Source organism: Corella eumyota, chromosome 3 (genome assembly GCF_963082875.1).
Source record: "Corella eumyota chromosome 3, kaCorEumy4.1, whole genome shotgun sequence".
NCBI classification, from domain to species: domain Eukaryota; kingdom Metazoa; phylum Chordata; class Ascidiacea; order Phlebobranchia; family Corellidae; genus Corella; species Corella eumyota.
Window position 1 is genome coordinate 6,251,520 of NC_137492.1, and position 20,949 is coordinate 6,272,468.

The 20,949-nt window shown below is 29.2% G+C and overlaps 1 protein-coding gene across 1 annotated transcript in view; it reads right to left on the minus strand.

Moving 5' to 3' along the window:
* LOC145745883 (uncharacterized) overlaps positions 1-20,949 on the minus strand; it is a 61,230-nt gene that overhangs the window by 20,609 nt on the left and 19,672 nt on the right. The window contains exons 38-74 of the mRNA XM_082564063.1: positions 20,782-20,926; positions 20,176-20,346; positions 19,390-19,526; positions 18,985-19,130; positions 18,369-18,505; positions 18,108-18,249; positions 17,472-17,706; positions 16,754-16,982; positions 16,135-16,310; positions 15,584-15,662; positions 15,276-15,498; positions 14,499-14,674; positions 14,185-14,307; positions 13,799-13,867; positions 13,414-13,464; positions 13,094-13,237; positions 12,548-12,661; positions 11,550-11,838; positions 11,081-11,429; positions 10,377-10,539; positions 9,711-9,908; positions 8,854-9,018; positions 8,205-8,382; positions 7,534-8,061; positions 6,921-7,090; positions 6,215-6,566; positions 5,447-5,684; positions 4,886-5,036; positions 4,055-4,222; positions 3,500-3,727; positions 3,053-3,227; positions 2,650-2,777; positions 1,970-2,207; positions 1,607-1,731; positions 1,162-1,335; positions 853-959; positions 97-315 (exon numbers count right to left, since the gene is read on the minus strand). Coding sequence (XP_082420189.1) covers positions 97-315; positions 853-959; positions 1,162-1,335; positions 1,607-1,731; positions 1,970-2,207; positions 2,650-2,777; positions 3,053-3,227; positions 3,500-3,727; positions 4,055-4,222; positions 4,886-5,036; positions 5,447-5,684; positions 6,215-6,566; positions 6,921-7,090; positions 7,534-8,061; positions 8,205-8,382; positions 8,854-9,018; positions 9,711-9,908; positions 10,377-10,539; positions 11,081-11,429; positions 11,550-11,838; positions 12,548-12,661; positions 13,094-13,237; positions 13,414-13,464; positions 13,799-13,867; positions 14,185-14,307; positions 14,499-14,674; positions 15,276-15,498; positions 15,584-15,662; positions 16,135-16,310; positions 16,754-16,982; positions 17,472-17,706; positions 18,108-18,249; positions 18,369-18,505; positions 18,985-19,130; positions 19,390-19,526; positions 20,176-20,346; positions 20,782-20,926 — 6,840 coding nt within the window. The remainder of the gene's footprint in view (positions 1-96; positions 316-852; positions 960-1,161; positions 1,336-1,606; positions 1,732-1,969; positions 2,208-2,649; positions 2,778-3,052; positions 3,228-3,499; positions 3,728-4,054; positions 4,223-4,885; positions 5,037-5,446; positions 5,685-6,214; positions 6,567-6,920; positions 7,091-7,533; positions 8,062-8,204; positions 8,383-8,853; positions 9,019-9,710; positions 9,909-10,376; positions 10,540-11,080; positions 11,430-11,549; positions 11,839-12,547; positions 12,662-13,093; positions 13,238-13,413; positions 13,465-13,798; positions 13,868-14,184; positions 14,308-14,498; positions 14,675-15,275; positions 15,499-15,583; positions 15,663-16,134; positions 16,311-16,753; positions 16,983-17,471; positions 17,707-18,107; positions 18,250-18,368; positions 18,506-18,984; positions 19,131-19,389; positions 19,527-20,175; positions 20,347-20,781; positions 20,927-20,949) is intronic.

Here is a 20,949-nt window from a genome sequence, read left to right on the forward strand (position 1 = left end):
TAAGAAAAAGTTAAGTTTTATATATTTATTTATTTACAATTACACAACAATCTGCTACAAAAAGTGTAATAAACATAATTTTACAAAAAAACTTACTTTTAATTCATATCCAGTATCACAAACATATCGAACTTTGGCTCCATAATGCATGTCATAATAAGGATCCTGGTGTTCTTCCAAGAAACTTTGATCTAGCAACGAAGATATAGCTGGGATAATTATCTGTATGTTTCCATTTTCTGGTTTGGCTAGAGAGTCACATAAGATTGGATCACAAAATATGTTTTTAAAATCAGGAGACCATTCACCTGTAGGCTAAAAACATAATGTAATTTGTTAATCTTTAACTAACCGGCAGCGTGGTGTACTAGTCAGAACACACTACATGAGATCCTGGGTTCAATCTCCAGTGATCTCATGCTATAGTGCCCCTGAGTAAGGCGCTATAATTGGTATAAACTCTTGCTGAGCCAGCATTTAATCAGCAGCTCAATTATCAGGCAATTATAATCTATAATATCCCAAACTGCCACACGTAACTTGAGACAGAGTCACGGTAACTGTTGTTACTCAATGTTTAGGTCGCGCATTCGACCTTTTTACATCGAAGATAATGATATAAATAAAAACTATTGATGTGACAAAATACAAGTAAGAATATTTTTTTTAAAACCTTTAATTTAAATTTAAATTTTTAAAGATAACGCGTTAAAAAAATAAGATAAAACAGTTTTTTTTAAGAAAAATAGTTTCACGACACTTGATAAAAAATTTACCATTTATGATTTAAATTATTTAAACTGTGAATAAATTAATATTTGAGTACTTACTACTGTGAAAAAAAGTACTTACCAAACACTTAAAGTTGATGACATCATCGTAAGTATTCATTTCAAAACCCTTATCACATTTAAAACTTGCCTTTGCACCGAAAACTGTTCCTCCAATTATTAATTTACCTAAATGACATCATTTTAATAAATTTATTTCTATTCAACTCATTGCAACTAACTTAATTTCATTTTATACTGAGAGTAATAATAACATATGACTTAACTTGTAAAAAAAATACACAAAACAATGCAAAATATTAAAACATTTTTAAAAAACTACGAAAAATATAAAAAAATAATTTGTGAATTAGAAAAATAATCTTAATACCATGTTTCACTGGTGCCATTTCTTTACAATGTACAGGTAGACAAGAAATCCTGTTTTCGCTAAAATCACCGTTATGTAAACAAGTTAAAGTATTTATGTTTGGATCTTTTAAAGCATGACCTTCATCACATTTGTAAGCAACTCTTCCAGATCCAAATGTTCGAATATGAGACCCTAAAAAATTAAAAAATTTAAATAAAATTTTTTTAAAAATTAAAAAAATATGTCCAAAAAATAACTCTAAAAAATAAAAATATTTATTTGTGGTAAATAACTAGGCAATTATTAGTTGCGAGTTGTGACCAAATAATAACAAATATAAGGCAGCCTTTTGAACCAACAATTGATTATAAAAACTTTAAAAGGCAGTATTTAATGTAATGATATTAAATTAGAATTTTATAACAAATTCAAGCTTAAAAATGGTTAAATAACAAAAACATACCGATAGGTTTTGCATTGGCTATATTAGGAGGTGACCCACATACCACCGGATGGCAGCGTGGAGCCTTATTTGACCAAGTTGCATTAGCAGTACAAGTAATTGAACCTGGAGCTTTTAGGGTGTAACTAAAAATATATTGAAAGTCCTATATTGGCTATTTTTTTAATCAAATATGATAAGTTGGTATCACTGAACACAAAAATGGTTTTAACTTTAAATAATTTTACTTACTTTTTAAGTTATACAACTTTTAAAAAAATTGAATTTACTTAAAAAAAGGGAAGCCCTCATGGGTTATAGATTATAAACATCCTAACCTTTTAAAAATCATTACGAAAAGAAGAATAGAATTCATTTACATACCCGTTTTCACAACTAATAGAAACTCGATCTCCAAATCGACCGCCAGGCTGTGACAGAGAACCATGTTCAATGTTCGGCAAATTTGGACATTCAACCGGCAAACAAACACCTTGTTCAGCAAGTACATTAACTTTAAATGTACCATCACTATCACAAAGTAGTTTTATTGGACTACCTTGTAACTGGTAGCTTGGTAAGCATTCGAAGGTAATTAGATCACCAAAGTGATAAGATTCATCTAAAAAGTAAAAAAATTTGGTTAAAAATTAATGTAATTAAAAAATGTTTAGCTATATTTTTCTTTTTAAAAAATGTTTAGCTATATTTTCTTGTAATTAAAAAACGTTTAGCTGTATAACAAAGAAATATAAAAATGGGTCAAAAAATGTGTTATTAAAATAAACTATATACAATAAAACTAAATAAATAATATGACCAATTTACAGACCTTAAAAAATATAAAAACTGTTTTTTGCTTAGATAAATTATACTTTAGTTAAAAACAGATATTAACATAACAGGTAAATAATATGACCAAATGACCCTTAATATAAAACTTCTAATTGCTTAGCCTAATTATACTTTGGTTAAAAACAGATATCAACCAAACAGGTAAGTTAAAATGCACATTTTACTAATAGTTGGCACATAACAAAAATAAAAAAACTAACATCTTTCACCTTGAGATGGTCGTGCATTGGTTATATTTGGAATATTGGGACAAGAAATTGGAAAACAAGTTGGAGGTAGATTTTCTAGTTTTCCATTGCTTCCACATTCTATACTTGGTGGTCCAACTAACACATGCCTAAATAACCAAATTTTGAGAAGTTAAAATAATTAACATTTTAGTACTTTACATAAATTTTTTTTTTATTATATTTTAGTTATAAATAGATTGCAATAATACATCAAAAGTTTTTTAAATCGAAATTTATTTTAATTTTAATAAAAAATTATACAGTTGTTTTAATTTTAATAAATAAAAAAATAAAGAATAAAATACATGCAATACTAAATAAACAGATTTTTAAAAATAAAATTTTTGTGTAGTAAAAAACTATTTTTTCCAAAAAAATTTACCCAAACTTGCATCGATATGTTATAATGTCACCAAAAAACATTGTCCCACTAAGTGGTTCAGAGTTTACGACATTTGGAATTGCACCACAGGAAATTCGGTCACAAGTGGGCATCAAAGTGCTCCAATTACCCAAACTCGTGCACAACGATATGGAGTCTCCAACTAAACGATAACCTGAAAAAATTAAATAGTTACAAGTAACTTGCACATAATATAAAAAAAGTTTTATCCTAAAGTTTTTTAAAATTAAAAGAAATTTTGTTTTTAAAATAAAGGTTACTGTTTGTGTTTATTTTTCAGACACCACATGTGTTCACAGAAAATGGACAAAACTCTTTAAAATTTAAAACACAAATTTTCAGTATAGTGAAGCTTTACAGTTTAGCATAAATTAAAATAACACTTCTCGTTAAATTAGTTTTAAATATTGTACATAAGATAACTACCATCATCACAAAAAAACTGCATAATTCCTCCAAAACTGTAATTCCCTTGAAGTATGTAACCACCATGAACTAAGTCACTAGGTGGGGTACAGGGTACTGGTTTGCAAAGAGGACATGGGCTCGACCATAAACCTGTGGCTTCACATTGCAATTTAGTAGCACCAGCCATAAAATAACCAGCATAACAGCTGTAAACTGCTTCATCACCGTAAGTTGTTCCATTAATATCTTTCAACATTAAAAAAATTAAAAAAAAATTACGAATTAGAATAACAAAGTTTTATATTATGACACACTACTCTTTGTAGATCCATTAACAAACATTATATTTGTTAGAAGAATTATTTATTTTTTATGCATTATTATTACAAATTATTTTTTTAGGTCAAAGTGCTTAAAAAAAACTAAAAAAAATAAATTTAAATTTTTTATACGAAAATAACACATAAAGTAAAACTGTCTTAAACATTACTTTTAAAAAATCTTATTAAAATTCTAGTTGGTATTTATATATGCTTAGAATATCATCACTGTTACAAGACAGTTTAATCTTACCCACAACACCAAATGCTACTTCGGTGGGAGTTCCACAATCAACTTTTTTACAAACTGCAGACCTTTCAGACCACAAGGCATCTTTGTTACAAGTGATTGCTTCAATTTGGCCAACATATCCTATATCACATGTGTATGTTGCTGTATTACCAAACAGCGTCATAATATCTGTAAATAAATTAATAATATAAAAACATTCATATATATTATACTAACCTTACTAGATTGAAAAAAAAATTACTTTTACTCAGTAGCTTTGTTATGGGTATCGTTTTTTAAAATAGGCAAATCGTGTTTTACAAATATAAAAGAAACACCAAATTAACCAAAAATGGTTTAGATGATAATAAAACACTCGTATAATAAAGGTATTTTAAACCGGTTTTGAACTAATTTAAATACATCAACATAACCCTGCGTTTATGTAGGTTACTATAGGTCATTTTATAACAATAACTTTGCATGATCTTACAATGCAGAATTTTCACTCTTACAGTTCGTTTAGTTGTTGTGCAATGTAGCTAAACTTTAGTAAGTATTGTAGTAATACATTTTAAAAATCCAACACAAGGCGTCAAGTGTTGTAAAAAAATAAAGATCATGACTTGGGCCTTATCATTGCTATAAAAATGAGACTTCATTTTTAGCAAATCAATTTTTAAATCTTGATTTTTACCCTGATTTAGAACAGCTAATAGTGAATTAATTTGCTAACAATTTAAAACATCCAAAATATTTGTGTAAAGATTTAAAAATAGTCTGTTTAATTTTTTGTTGTTATATCATAACAAGAAGCCAAATTTTTTAACAAAAAAATACAACAAAACGTACAGTTAACTGAGCTGTGAGGCGAGGTAGGAGGCACACCACAATCTAGCGGAATACATGTTGGCAGCAGAGAGTACTTCTGGTTTGATTGACAAGTAACAACTGATTGCCCGTTCATTTCAAAACCAGATTTACAAGAATATGAAATTTGATCCTGTAAATAATGTTCAAATTTGTTATCAGCAAAAGCAAAAATTAAAAATGTTTCACAACTTAGTTATCACAAGATATCATCTTCCAAGTCACTTGTATTGAATGGTTCTCGGAAAATCTTAGGATTGTAAAGTACAAGAAAAAATCAGCGAAAACCAAGAAAGAGTACAAGAGAGAAATAACAAGGACCGTAAAATACAAAAGAAATTCAGCTAAAACCGTAAATTCGTGAGAGAAAATTAGCTAGGACCACAAAGCACCAAAGGTTTAATGAGAACAGTACAAGTAATTCCATTTTTCTAACAAAACTTTGGTAATAGAATTGTGAATATATAATCAATTATTTTTTAAGCTTATATATAACCGTCTATAAAATCATATTTAAAAAATTACAAAAGTTTAAAAGTTAACCTGATAAAAATATTCTGATGACATATTCCCAAAACCTCCACCATTTGTCACTTGAGGGGCTCTTCCACATGACACTTTATCACAAGCAGGAGCAAGAGTGCTACCATCCTGTGACCTAAATAGACGATCAGCATGGCAAATAAATTTAGTGGCATCTGTAGAATGATAACCCTCATTGCAAGTGTATGTCACATTTTTCTCAAAAGTAAATTCATTTCCGGAACGTTGTCCATTAGATCTACAAAAAATTTATAAAAAAACAAATTATATTTTATTATATTATTATTTTAAGTAGTTAACAAAATTAAAGTGTATGTTAAGGTGTTTATCATCTACATATGATAAGGCTTATTAAAAAAGATTTTATATTATGAAAAAAATGTCGGATGCTGTTTGCATACAGTTATTTTTTGTAGTCAGTCAATAACTTAGTATATATGAAATATAAAAAACAGAAAGTCTCCTATTTTATGTATTGTTTTTTTATAAATTTTTATTTTTGATGTGGTTGACTTTATCACCTTAACATAGAGTAACACCAGTTATCCCGACTCAGTCTTGAGTTGCCGATATCAGTTTGGGATATTAAAAATTTATATTATCTAATAATTTAGTTGCTGATTAAGTATTAGCTCAGCAAGAGTTCATACCGTTTATAGCACTTTACTCAAGAGTGCAACAGCATTACAGCAGTAGGGATTGTAGCAAGTGTTCTGATTACTACACCATGCTGCCGGTTAAGGGATGTAACTAAATAATTTTACTTACACTTCAGGTGGTGGCTCACAGGTAACTGGAATACAAACAGGATAGGGTAAAGACCAGTTTTGATTTGGACCACATCTTAGATAATCAATCTCTGATACTTCAAACTCATAACCAGAATCACATTTAAACTTTATATTGTCACCAAAAACATTTCTTTGTGACTGTTTTCTTTCCGGTATTTGATTTTTCAGGTTTACGATATCAGGTGGCAGTGGTTCTACGACACTACGCTTGTCACGATTTGACACAACCCTTGTTGCATGTAGTAAAGTTGGTAGCAAACCACACGTCACAGGGTGGCACTCTGGAGTTGGTTGTGACCATTCATGATTATACTGACACCTCACAAAATCTGTAAATTTTTTTTATTAAAAAAAATATTCGTATAGCTTAACTTTTGAAAGTTTGTAAGTATTATATTAATATTAAATCTGTAGTTATTTATGCTAAGTATAATCATCTAATGTCACACATTGCTTTTAAGCTAAAAGAGCCTTAAATATTTGTAAACTTTATTCACCTGAGACATATTTTTAGTCAAAGTCTAATTACATAAAATTTAAATAACATCAGATTACAAATGTGCCAACTATTATAAAAACTAGACTTTGACTGAATTTTATGTTTTAAATTCAATTTTACAGCTTCAATATCTTAACAATAAATAGTTACAAAAATAAAAACTAATTAGTACAAATTTGATTACCATTTCCTTTCATTTCAAAACCCTCCTTGCATTTGTAATAAATTCTTTCCCTATATTTTTTAAATTCATCTTGACTTCCATAATTTGCATTAACTATACTGTTATTAACATTTTGTGGAACTTTGCATTTGACTTTAGTACAAGGTGACAAGTAAGAAGTAGACCACTGACTGTTAAAATTATAAAAAAATATTTAAGAAAACAAATAAAAAAATCATCCATTTGAATTTTATAAAAAAAAATTTTTTCACTATTTTTTGTTTTGTATATTTATATTTATTCTCAATGTGGGAAGGTCGAATGCGTGACCTAAACTTAGAGTAACATCAGTTACTCCGACCTAGTCTCGAGTTGCCTATTATAGAGATATTATAGAGATTATAATTGCCCAATAAATTTGCTGCTGATTAAGTGCTGGGTTTGCAGAGGTTTATACTGTTTAAAGCGCCTTACTCAAGGGCTCTACAGCATGAAAGCAGTGGGGATTGAACCCACGACCCCATGATGGTGTAGCAAGTGTTCTTACCACTACATCATGCTGCCGGTTTTTATAATAAGTAGAATCCATAATCAATTTAGCAAATAAATAATGAAAAATAATAATTTAACTTGCCCATTATGTTGACAGGTTATAGTTTCTTCTTTTTTACCTAAAGTCGCCTCATAACCACGATTACAATAATAAGTAACATTGTCGCCATACACATGAACTTTCTCTATAGGAAACACAGTGTAACCTCCAACTCTTGTTGGCACAAATGAACAGACTACTCGTTTGCAAGTGCTATTTATATTGCTCCAAGTTTGATCAGCCAAGCATGTCACCTCCTTTTTCTGGAAACTCTCACTTAACCTTCTTCTGTTATTTTCTTCACTGACTTTAACAAACCTAAAACCTTTATCGCAAAAATATGAAATCTTGTCGCCAAAAACATAATCTAATTTTGTTGAGTTATAAAATCCATTTTCTAGCCGGTAAGGTAAAGGACAGAGGTTCCTTTCACATGTTGGGGTTACATTAGGGCCCCATGTTTTATCTCCTTGACAAATCATTTCAGAATTATCTGGATCAGATATATGAAATCCGTTTTCGCAACTATACTCAGCTCGATCCTCAAATAAGAAGGAATTTGCCACAAATCTAAAATTTTTAGGTTTATTAACATGAGATCAAAATACTATAAAAATGTCATTTACTTTTACCATACTGTCACATATCCCTACCAAAAAAACAAATCACTAAAAGTGTTGTGCGTAAATTAATAAATTGTATTTCAAATTTACCTTCCATTTTGAACACTTGGTGGTTCTTTGCAAGTTATTTTTTCACATATTGGAACCACAGGTTGTGAGTTTGAATCTAGGCCAGCTCCCCACTGTTTATTTGCATTACACATCAAGCACGAACCCCCCTGTGGGCAAATATCCACAGTTTGGGTGAAGTTGCCCCCCAATTCGTAACCTAAACAAATTAAATTAGTTTAAGTTTTTACTTAATGTTACAAAGTGAACCGGCAGCAAGGTGAAGCCGACAGGGTGGTAAAGTCGTAAAACACTTGCTACACCATCATGGGGTCGTGGGTTCAAGCCCAACTGCTCTAATGCTGTAACGCCCTTAAGTAAGGCGCTATAGACGGTATAAACTCCTGCTGAGCGAGCACTTAATCAGCAGCATAATTATCAGGCATTTATAGCCTCTATAATATCCCAACATGCTATAAGGCAACTCAAAACTGGTTTGGAGCAACTGATGTTACTCCATGTTTAGGTCATGCATTGGACCTTCCCACATCGAGGTTAAAGATATATACAAAAAAGATCATTTTTTTTTAATTATCACTTAAAAGGAAATATAACTTTACCATTTTTTACTTAAAAAATTTTAAATTTAAATTTTTCTTTTAATTTTTACCAAAAAATATTATTTTATTACCAGAATCACAACTATAAACAGAAACAGCTGAAAAGGTAGTAGATGTAAAATGAGCAACCCCATGCGATATACTAGGTGGTTTCCCACAATTCACTGGGGCACAGGTGGGGCTGGGGGCACTCCATGTTCCATCACCAGTACAAGTTATTTGAAATAACTTTTGGTCTGAAAATCAAGATGTTTTAATAGTCATTACTTTTTGCTAAGAGGTTAAACATTTTAATTTTTACAGATTTTTTGTTGTTAAAAAATAGGGTAAAAAACTGGGCATTACTGCATGAAGTCATGAGTTTGATTAAAACTAAGCAAGTGTAAATTAGCCTTTAGTAACACGATAAAAAACTACTAATACTGAGTTCAAAAACTAATACTGAGTTTAAAAACTAATATCCGGGTTAATTATAAGACAATAAACCAGACTAATAATATCCTGAACTAGCAAAAGCAATTTAAGAATAGGTTGAGGTTTCAAAAGGTAATCTTTGTTTAAGCTGAAAAGCTAGGCTTGTTACCAAAAATAAACAAATTAAACTAAAAAAACTGGCAGCGTGGTGTAGTGGTAAGAACATTTGCTACACCACACATGAGGTCGTGGGTTTAATGCCCACTGATCTCATGCTGTAGTGCCCTTGAGTAAGGCGCTATAAACGGTATGAACTCCTGCTGAGCCAACACTTAATCAGCAGCACAATTATCGGGCAATTATAATATATAATATCTCAAACTGCCACAGGCAACTCGAGACTAGGTCGGAGTAACTGATGTTACTCTATGTTTAAGTCGCGCATTCGACTTTCCTATATCGAGAATAAAAATAAACAAAAAAAAAACTAAAAAAGGAAAAAGTTGTTGCATACCTGACTGCATATGGTATCCAACATCACAACCAAATGTAAAATTATGACCAAATGTTGTTGCCCCACTGCTGCTTACTACAGTACCATGCTGTGGCCTGGTTGGTTGATGACAATCATTCGGCAGGCAAGTGGGAGGGGCTAAATCGTAAGTCTTGTTCGAGGTACAAGTTAATGTGTTCGATCCAAGCATATGATAACCTAACATGTAATAAAATTTCATTTAAAATTGAAATTTATTCAAAAAATTTTTAAAACTGTAAATTTAAACCAACAGCAAAGTGTAGCAGTTGCTGTTCAATCCCCACTGCTCTCACGCTGCAGCACCTTAAGTAAGTCGCTAAAAACGGTATAAACTCCTGCTAAGCCAGCACTTAGTCAGCAGATTGATTATTGGGCAAATATAATCAATAATATCCCAAACTGCAAAAAGCAACTACAGACTTGATTGGGGTAACAGTTGTTACTCTATATTCAAGTCGTGAAGTTTGCCTTCCCACATCAAGGATAAGGACATATAAAAAAAATTATAGACATTAAAAAACAAGAACCCAATAAAAAAGTGAAACTAAATCATACAAAAATAAATGACAAAAATTTTACTACGATATTAAATATAAAAAGTTGTTAAATTTACAACAAAATATTTGTGATAAAAAACAAAATTACCTTTGTTACAAGTGTAGATAACTGAGTTCCTATAAGATAGTGAGTCTGAAGTTTTATAATGACTGTTTTCTACAAAGGGTGGCTTATCACATGTTACTGGATTACAAGAAGGAACTTGTTCAGACCAGTTTTTATCTGCCAAGCAGGATAATAAAGATCTTCCCTAAATACATAAATATTAAACTGTTGAGAAAAACTTGATAAAATGTATTTATCCTTGAATTAGTATAAATTAGTTAATAGGTCACAATACAATTGACAATCTTAGTTGTTTTGTAGAGATATGAATTGGACATACTTATATATATCGATGTACAAGCTCAGTATACAAACATATAATTTTGAATTTAAAACAAAATTTAAATTGATTTAAAATTCTTTAAGAGAAGTTAATTGCATTAAAATAATATTTAAAAAATTGCTTTAATTTTTGTATTATTATTAGGTAATCTTTTATATATTAATAGTTTTGTAAGACATTTAGTTAAATAAATACCGAAAAATATCACAAGATCAACAACAATACCTTAACTTAATAACATGAGACTCCCAAAAAGTAAAATAAGTTATAATTTGAGCTTTAAAGTTGAGTCTTTTTTAAATTTACATAACAATCCATTAAAAAATAATTAAAAAAAAAGTTTTTTAAGTAAAATCTGAAAAAATATCATTTCAAGTTTTTTTTTAATTAAAACGCAACTTACATTTATTTCATGCCCGACATCACATATGTATGACACAGTACTTCCGTAATGATAATCAGAGCCTGTAAATCGACCATTTTTAACACTGGGCGGCGTACTACAGTTCACAGGGTTACATATTGGTGGACTATGGTCCCATTTTCGATTCTCCAAACAAGTTAAAATCTCATTTTCCCCCGCTTCAATACTAAACTCATAGCCATCATTACATGAGTATGTAACTGTTTTTTGATATACAAAATTCGATAAATCGAATGAGTTTTGCCCAGTGTAATGTCCGTTTAATATATTTATGGGGTGGCCGCAAAACACAGGATCACAAGTTGTTTCATATTTTGGCAACCACTCTCTAGAAATCAAATTTTATTTTAAAAACTAAAAACTATTTTTAAATTTAATTTTCTATAAATTTACAGATTGAACATTGAATAAAATTTATTTTAACCCTTTTTTTCACACAACAACCAACCTGTTAGATAAACATGTTTTAGTAGGAGGGCCATTAAGCTCATAACCAGGCAAACACTTAAAAGCCACAGTAGAGTTAAAAGTGATGTCATAATTATCAAGTTTAGAGTGTATAGGTATTGGTGGTTGTCCACAAGAAATAGGTAAACAAATTTCAGGAGTTTCTGGCAACCAGTGCGTGTCACTAGAGCATTGTATTGTATTTTTTGGTGAGGTCGACTTGTATTCAAAACCAGTTTTGCAAGCGTATGACACAGTGTCATTAAAAACATAACCGTTTATGTTTGGTGCTGAAAAAAAATATAAAGTTAACAATAGTGATAGTTTGACATTTACTTCAACATAAATAATTAAAAATCTAAAGAACATTTTTAAATGCAAAGTACTTATATTTAAAAGCAAGTGCTTTTTAAAATCAGTTAAAATTTTAATAGTCTTAATTTTTTACTACTGTCATAACATATATAAAAAACATTACAATTCAAAAAAATTAAATTAATTTTAGTAAAATAGTAACTAATTAATTAAGCTAAAGATTAATATGTCACATTTACAGCAATTAATCTTAGCTCTTTTTTTTATATATATCTTTATCCTCAACATGGGAAAGTCGAATTTGCGACCTAAACACAGAGTAACATCCATTACCCTGACCCAGTCTTGAGTTGCCTTTGACAGCTTTGAATGTTATAGAATATAATTGTCCAATATTATGCTGCTAATTAAGTGCTGGCTTAGCAGGAGTCTATACAGTTAATAGCGCCTAATACTCAAGGATGCTATAGCATGAGAACAGTAGAAATCAACCCATGACTGTAGTTTAACAAGTTTTTTGACTACTACACCACACTGCCCGCCACTACACCATACTGCAAGACTTTATATGCCTGATTTAGTAATCATTAATACTAAAAAAGGGTTATGTTTTAAAGACAAAATATTTATTTATTTTTTTTTAATATTTTTTTTTTATTTTTTGTTAACTGAACAAAAACTTACAAGAAATATATGAGTTGTTCATGATAGGAGGTTCAGTACAAGATACTCGCCCACAATGAGGATCTAAGTCAAGTCCGTAATTCCCATCTTCCATGCATGTTAAAAAACCAGGTCCTGATATATGAAAAGTACTTTTAAGTTGAAACAACCCAAGCTTAATTAAAGCTGATAACAACCACAAGTCACAAACACATTGGTACAAATTAAAAAAAAATTAAGAATTTTTGTTATTAAATTTAACAAAATGTAAAAAAAAAATACATTATAGCTTAATTGACTAAAAATTGACTTTTATTTATGACTTTTTAAAAATATCTTTGATGTGAAAATTTAACTATAACCAAAGAAAAAATTCAATAACCTGACTAAGTTATAAGTTTACTTATTTTGGATGTTATTGATCAAGTAACATTAGATCAGTTTTACTTGAATTTATTTACTTTACTGTATTAAAGCAGTATCTATAAATGTTAAAAATAAAAATAAAAAATATTATTAAAATAGATGTTAACTTTATTCTAAATGTAAATAAAATAAGGTTTTTACCTTCAAGTTTAAATCCGTCATCGCAAATATATTGAACTTTTTCACCAAACACAAAAGTGCTTTTACCATTAACATGCATGCCATGTTCCAGAATAGGGGCTTCCCCACACAAAATTGGTTCACAGGTTGGAGCAGATGAAATATCTGAACAAATTTTTTTTTTTTACTTTTTAACTATATTACATTGTTTAAACAGTTAAATCAATATCTAAATGTTAAATTAAACATACACACTATTAAATGCAAGGAATTGTTGTTAAACTTCTAAATAAATTATAAAGTATATATAAAATAAGAATTAAATAAATTTTAATTCTAACCTTGTGCTTTTAAGAATAGTGAGAATGAAGAAATAAAGGTTTCTGGAGGACCTTAAATTTTAAAGTTATAACGACAGCATTAATGTCAATATATAATTCCTTAACTCTTTATTTAAAGATTTTATAATTACTTCTACATTCAAAAATTTAAAATATCTCTTAAAAATAAACTCAAGATATCTCTTATACAATTTGTAAAGTATTTCTCAAAAGAATAATATCAAATCAAAAAAAATATCAAACAAAAATTGATATTTAATTTTATGTTAATGGGTTTACTTTAGAATTAACAAAATAATAAAAAATTTTAATATTCACACACAACAATCTAAAAAGCATACAACAAACTATAAAAAATTAATACATAAGATTAAAATCTGCCTACCTGAGCCAGAACCTGACCCTTCTGAATGAGCTAAACCTTCAGTAATTTCTCTTTTTTTTCTATTTTCTTCTATAATCAAATAATAAGTAAATAAAGAATTTTTTCAAGTAACGTAAATAAGATGCTATCAACCACCAATGCTTTAATGGTGTTACAGCAAAAAATGATACGAGCTCCTATCAAGCTAAAACACATCAGGTATTATAATTAAAGAATATTCCAAACTGCCAATATCAACTCAAATGATTAGAGTAACAAATGGTATCTTGTGTTTAGGCTGTAAAGTCGAACACACCACAATAAATGAATAAATCAAATAACAAATAGGTAGGAATTGACTAAATTTAAACAATTAAAATTTTAGGTAAAAAAATGAATAAATTAACCTGTTTTGGATTCAAATAAATAAGGTTTCCAAACTGCATCATGAGAACATTTCCACAATTCTTCTCCTTTTAAAATATAGCCAGCATTACATGAATAAGATGCATTGTTAGCAAATGTGGTGCCTAAAATATAAAAAATGAATTTCATTTAACACAATGTTAACTAATCAGTATCGAACCGAAAAACTGCATAACAGAATATTTAGAATAATTTAAAATAAATATTTCATTTAGAAATCAATCTTACAATTTGTATATTTTTTTTCTTCAAAAATTTCTAAAATTTTTTGGTTTTTAAATATTAAATAATTAACCTGTTTTTTCAACTTCACCATTTACAATATTGATTGGGTCTCCACAAAATACTGGGCTACAAACAGGGGGTTTAGAGTCATAAAAGTGGGTCTCTGTACATGTTAAAGTAGGGGGTCCAGCCATATCATACCCCGAATCACATAAATATCTAACTTTGTTCATGTATTCGTATTCCCTATAAAGTAAATTTAATTTTTTTTATTTAAAATATAGTTATATTATAAAAATATATAAAAACTAACTAACTACTAAATAAAAACAACTTTAATATTAAAAAATGCAAAAAATTTAATACATTAGCTATATTACAATTCTGTAATGATTCATTTTTAAATGCAATTTTTAAAAATCAAAACAAATTACATTTCACAAAATATTTAAATCAAATTTCTTGATTAAATTAAATTTTTGTAAATATTTGTTACATTTAGTTATAGATAAAGTAAAATTGGCAGCATGGTGTAGTGGTAAGAACACCTGCTACACCACATGAGATCGTGGGTTCAATCCCCACTGCTTTCATCCTGTAGCGCCCTTAAGAAAGGTGCTATAAACGATAAAACCTCCTGCTGAGCGAATACTTTATCAGCAATCTAATTATCGGGCAATTATAATCTATAATATCCCAAACTGCCACAGGCAATTTGGGACTGGTTCGGGGTAATAGTTGTTACTCTATGTTTAGGTCGTGCATTCGACCCTACCACATCGAGGATAAAAATTTATACAAAAAAAAGCAAAGTTGTTAATTTTCAAATAATTTAATAATTACTCACTCTTTTAAATCACTTTCAACAATTTTTCCATTCTCAATATTTTCAGGTTTGGCACATTTGACAGGTAAGCAACTAGTATTGGCATTTGACCACATTCCATCCTTTTTACACTTGGTGTATAGCTTAGTGACATCATATACAATTTCATTTCCCAGGTGACACTGCACCACTGCATTGTGGGTAATTGTAGGGTCGTATATTGTACTGACCATGGTGCAATTGGCTGTAAAACATAAATTATAATTTTGCTAATTTAATACACTGTTAGTTAAATTTTTATTTGTGCTTGTACAAATGACAGTACTAACCATTTACTGGGCAATTTAAAGGTCCACAGTCTAAAGGTTTACACTGTGGAGGTGGACTTGGTCCCCAGGTCTTATCAGCCTATGGAAAATGATAAATAAATTTTAATTAAAGTTTAAATATAAAATCACATATATATTTATATAAATATTTGTATCTCAAAATTTAAAATAGATAAAATAACTTGGTTTGTTAATATATTGTTCTAAGACTTTTTTATATATATTTATTCCCGATGTGTTAAAGTCAATTTCACGACCTAAACATAGAGTAACATCAATTACCCTTACTCAGTCTTAAGTTGCTTATATACCATTTATAGTGCCTTACTCAAAGATGCTGCAGTATAAGAGCAATTGGGATCAAACTCATGACCCCTTGTTGCACAGCAAGTGTTTTGACTACTACACCACAGCTTTATTAATTATCAGTTATTTACTCAAAAGTCAACCTAATTATTACAAAATAAGTTAATTTTTCTTGGTAATTAGTCATGCCTTCGCCCTAAACCAAGTTTCAAATTCTTTTAATCTTAAAAAAAAGTTTTTCAAACCTGACACTTTAGGTGATTGGTGTGTGCCAACTGATATCCCAAATCACATTTATATGACACAGTGTCACCGTATGAGTTAAGATATTGATCCTGGAAGATGTTGTTGCTCTTGGAGGAGCCATGAATGATAGTTGGAGGATCACCACAAGATTGGGGATGACAAGATGAAAAATCAACTTAAAAACAAAAAAAAATGTGATTTTTTTAAAACTAAACACAAACTATTAAAAAGTCATTAAATAATTTTACATTAATCTTGTTATTTTTATTTAAATTGATTTGTAAAAATACATTTTTTTTGTATATATATCTTTATCCTCGATGTGGAAAAGCCGAATGCGCGACTTAAACATAGAGTAACATCAGTTATTCCGACCCAGTCTCGAGTTGTCTGTGGCAGTTTGGAATATTATAGATTATAATTGCCCGACAATTATACTGCTGATAATGTGCTGGCTTAGCAGGAGTTCATACCATTTATAGCGCCATACTTAAGGGCGCTACAGCATGACCTCAGTGGGGATTGAACCCACAACCTCATGTGTGGTGTAGCAAGTGTTCTTACCACTGCACCATACAGCCGGTAAACATTAAAAAAAGTAATAAAATAAATGCATACTTAATGATCGCCTTCTTAAAACAGGAGAATCCCATATTCCACGTTCGTTGCAAACCATTTTAAATGAGGTGAGGTTAGAACCCAATTGAAACCCAGGGTTACATGTCACTTCACTTGTGTGAAGATATGTCGTGGCAGTAGTGTCACAGGTAGCATTCAAAGGACATTTAAGAGGGGGACCACAGTTAACAGGGATGCAAACTGGGGGAGAAGTCCAAGTTTTATCAGCCTAAAATAGTAAATTTTTTTAATTAAATTTATTTAACTTTAACTCATGGTGGATAATAAGTGTTGTTAAAAATAATTTACTGTAAATAGTTTGTAATCAATAATAAAACATATTTTAGGTATTTATCACAACTTTAACAAAATGACTAGATTTATTTGATAAATAAAATATGCTTTAAAATCATTTGATCATTTTAAACATAAATCTTTATAAATAAATAAAGATAAGCATAATCATTACTTAATTAAGAGTGTCAAATAAGTTAATAAACGAAATATTAAATTTTTAATTATTTTTGCCTAATTGTAATTAAAAAAAAAAATTACAACAAAATAAACTTAAAATTCCTAATAACTATAAAAAAAACTAATAACTACCCTTAAATTTTAATAGACGAACATCTATAAAATAGTAAAAAACAATTTGATGGCAAACAACATACTAAAATTTTTTGATTAAAAAAACAGACATAGAAAAACAAAAACTCACCTTGCAAATCATTGTGTCCGCATTATCTCTTAATTCATGTCCTTTATTACAGGTATAATTCACAATATCGCCATATTTGTAGTCCACACTAACACTTGTCAACCTTCTTCCTTTTTTTATTATGGGTGGTTGAGCACAGCTGATTCTCTCACATGATAGGTTGGAAGGATAATCTTCCCATTTGCCATTTACACCACACATTGATAACTTTGATTTTATTTCATCATGACCACTCCTAATTAAACAAAATACAGAGTTGTGCCAAAAAATTTGTAAGCTGTAGAAAATGTGTCTCGGGAAGTTCTATTGCTTTAAATTAATAATTTGTAAGACCAAAATGTAAAATGTGTATTAAATGATTCTTAATGTTTTTATGTCATAGTATCCTTAAATTAGATGTAATAAACAATATTAAATCAAACTATTGCTAATTAAAAAAAGTAATTAACAAAATGTACACTATACCAATATTGTTTAAAACTTAAATAGGCAACTTAAAAACTAAGTAATAAATGTATAAAGTTGACCTTTTCACAAAGAGATTAAATAAATACAAAAAAAATAATTTTATATAGTTTAAAAATCATAAATTTTTGAAGTATATTGTCTTTAGTTAACAAGGTGAAACAAATTTACCTCATTGTATAACCAGAATTGCAAGCTATTTCAACAGAGTTATTAAAAGTTATGCCAGAATAAGAAAGTTGAGCATTCTGCACCAGTTTTGGCAAACCACAATTCTTTGGTGGACAGGTTGGAAACAGATTATCAAAAACTCCTTAAAATAAAATTAGAAAAAAAACTTTAAAATAGAAAAAAAAAAATTTTGAAAATTTGACAATTTTAAAACAAAAAATTGCCACATTGCAAAAAATTTATAGTTTTTTAATATCTTACCATCACTTTCACAAGTTATTGTATGATTTCCATCTATGCTATAACCATTGTTACAAGTTATATCTACTTTGTCCATGTAGAAAACTTTATTTTTAACATTTTCAATATGCCACTCTGCATTTCTTACTAAAGTTTCACTAAAAATTAAGTTGGGTTTTTTATAAAATTGTAAATCCAAAAAATAAATTTAACTTTTTTTTGTATATGTTTATTCTTAATGTTGAAAGCCTGGCTTCATGGCCTAGACAAAGGGTAGCATAGCATTTTTACACAAACCCAGTCTTGAGTTTCTTTTGGCAGTTTTGCATCTTTTTGAGTATTTTTAGGAAAAAGTGAAGTGTTGGGTATGATTGACAGGAGTTTGTACCATTTATAGTGCCTTACTTATGGGGGCTATGACATAAAAGAAGCGAGAATTGAACCAATGACCTTATGTTGTAAATTCAAAGTTTTTATCTACTTCACCATGTAGTCGGCTTAAAAATAAAATTAGCAGCATAAAAATATACAAAACAAAAAAATTTAAATTCATGCATATATCTCTATCAACAATAACTTTTAAGTATAACACATTTAAAACAAAGGAAACATTAACAATCTTTTAAAATGAAATTACCCATTAAGCACTGTAGGTATAACACCACAGCTAACAGGTACACATTCAACATTAGGCATGTCCCAATGCTTGTTGGATTGACATGTAGTAGTTATATGAGTGTTAGGTGGAAGCATTTCAAATCCTTTTTTACACTTATATGTAACCTATCAAATATACAGACAAGAAAAAATTAAAAAATTTTTAAAAAAAGTAAAATTTTAAATTTTAAGTTTTTGTTTTTAATTTTGGTTGCAATAAAAATTTTAAATAAAATTGTAGACCATTTTTACTTACAGTAATTAATTTTTAACTAATATATATTCAAATTTGTTAATTTGAAAAGTTATACACAAGCTTATGTACATACACTAGAATAAATTTTAATTTAAAAAATATTTTAGTTACAAAAAAAAATTTAATTACCGAATCTCCAAACAAATGTCCATTGTTATCCTTATCTGAGTATTCCAGGTTAGGTGAATCCCCACATGATATTTTATGACAACTTGTTAAATTACTTGACCAAGTTCCATCTTCCAAACAGTTAATGTTTCCGCTTCCTTAAATTAAACGATAATGCTTTCAAATGATCATTATTATTGTACTCGAAATAAGTACAATTTTAAGTTGAATGTAAAGTACATAAAAATTGTGTTTTATTTTCAATTTTTTCCTCATTTTAAAAGTCCCATTTAAATACAACGATATTCAAACAGTAAATGCGCTGCCAAATTTTTAGGAAAAACGACATGTTTTATACCTTAAAATAACTTGTTGTACCAGGATAAAACCTACTTTCTTATTTTAATATATTTATTTTATCTGATACATAAAACAGCTTCAATATATTAGATATACCTATGCCTAAAACTATTTTTTAAAATATATTTTTATTTTATATCTTTATTCTCGATGTGGGAAGGTTGACTTCATGACTTAAACATAGAGTAAAGTAACAACTGTTACTTCAACCCAGCCTTGAGTTAGTTTGGGTTATTATAGATTTATAATTGCTCAGTAATTAAACTGCTTTTTGAGTGCTGGCTCAGTAGGAGTTCATACTGTTTATTGCACCTTACCCAAGGCCGCTACAGCGTGAGAGCAGTGGGAAACGAACCAACAACCTCATGTAGTGTAGCAAGTGTTCTGACCACTCCACTAAGCTGCCAGTTTTTTCATTTCATGAACAACCCTATCAATATTACAAACCTTTCATATAGTATCTTTCATTACATTTATACTTTAACTTTGCTAAATATAAAGTTGAAGTGATGTTTATGTAAGAATTAGTGACGTTCGGTGGTATTCCACAATCATGAGGTTGACAAAATGGTGTCGGAGTCCAACTTTGAGTTGTTTGACAAAGAATCTGTGAATTGTCTAATAAAATAATATAGAAAACGTTATTATTAAACCTGCAGCATGGTGTAGTGGTCTGAACACTCAGCATCACTAAATGAGGTCTTGGGTTCAATCACCACGGCTCTCATACTGTAAGGTCCCTAAATAAGCTGCTATAAACAGTATTAACTTTTTTCGAGCCAATACTTAGCAGATACTTTCGAGCCAATACTTAGCAGAGTAATTTTTAGCAGATCTATAATATCCCAAACTGCCAAAGACAACTCGAGACAATACCTTAAATTCTATTTCCAATTCAGTAATAAATTGATTAAATAACACAACTTAAAGAAGGTGCAATTACTATAAAAAAATATCATACACTAATTATATTTGAATAAGCACATCTTTTAAAATAAAACTTGCTTTATATTTAATTCACTTTGGGTCTTTTCACTTAAAAAATTAAAATACCTTCAGTAAAATAACCAGAGTTACAATGGTAGTTTGCTGTACTAAGATAGGTTGTACCATTAGACACATAAAAACCATTAGAAATGGTTTGTGGTATTCCACATGAAACTGGTTCGCAGATAGCTGGTTTACCAACATAAAATCCCTAAAATATATTTCAATGTCAAT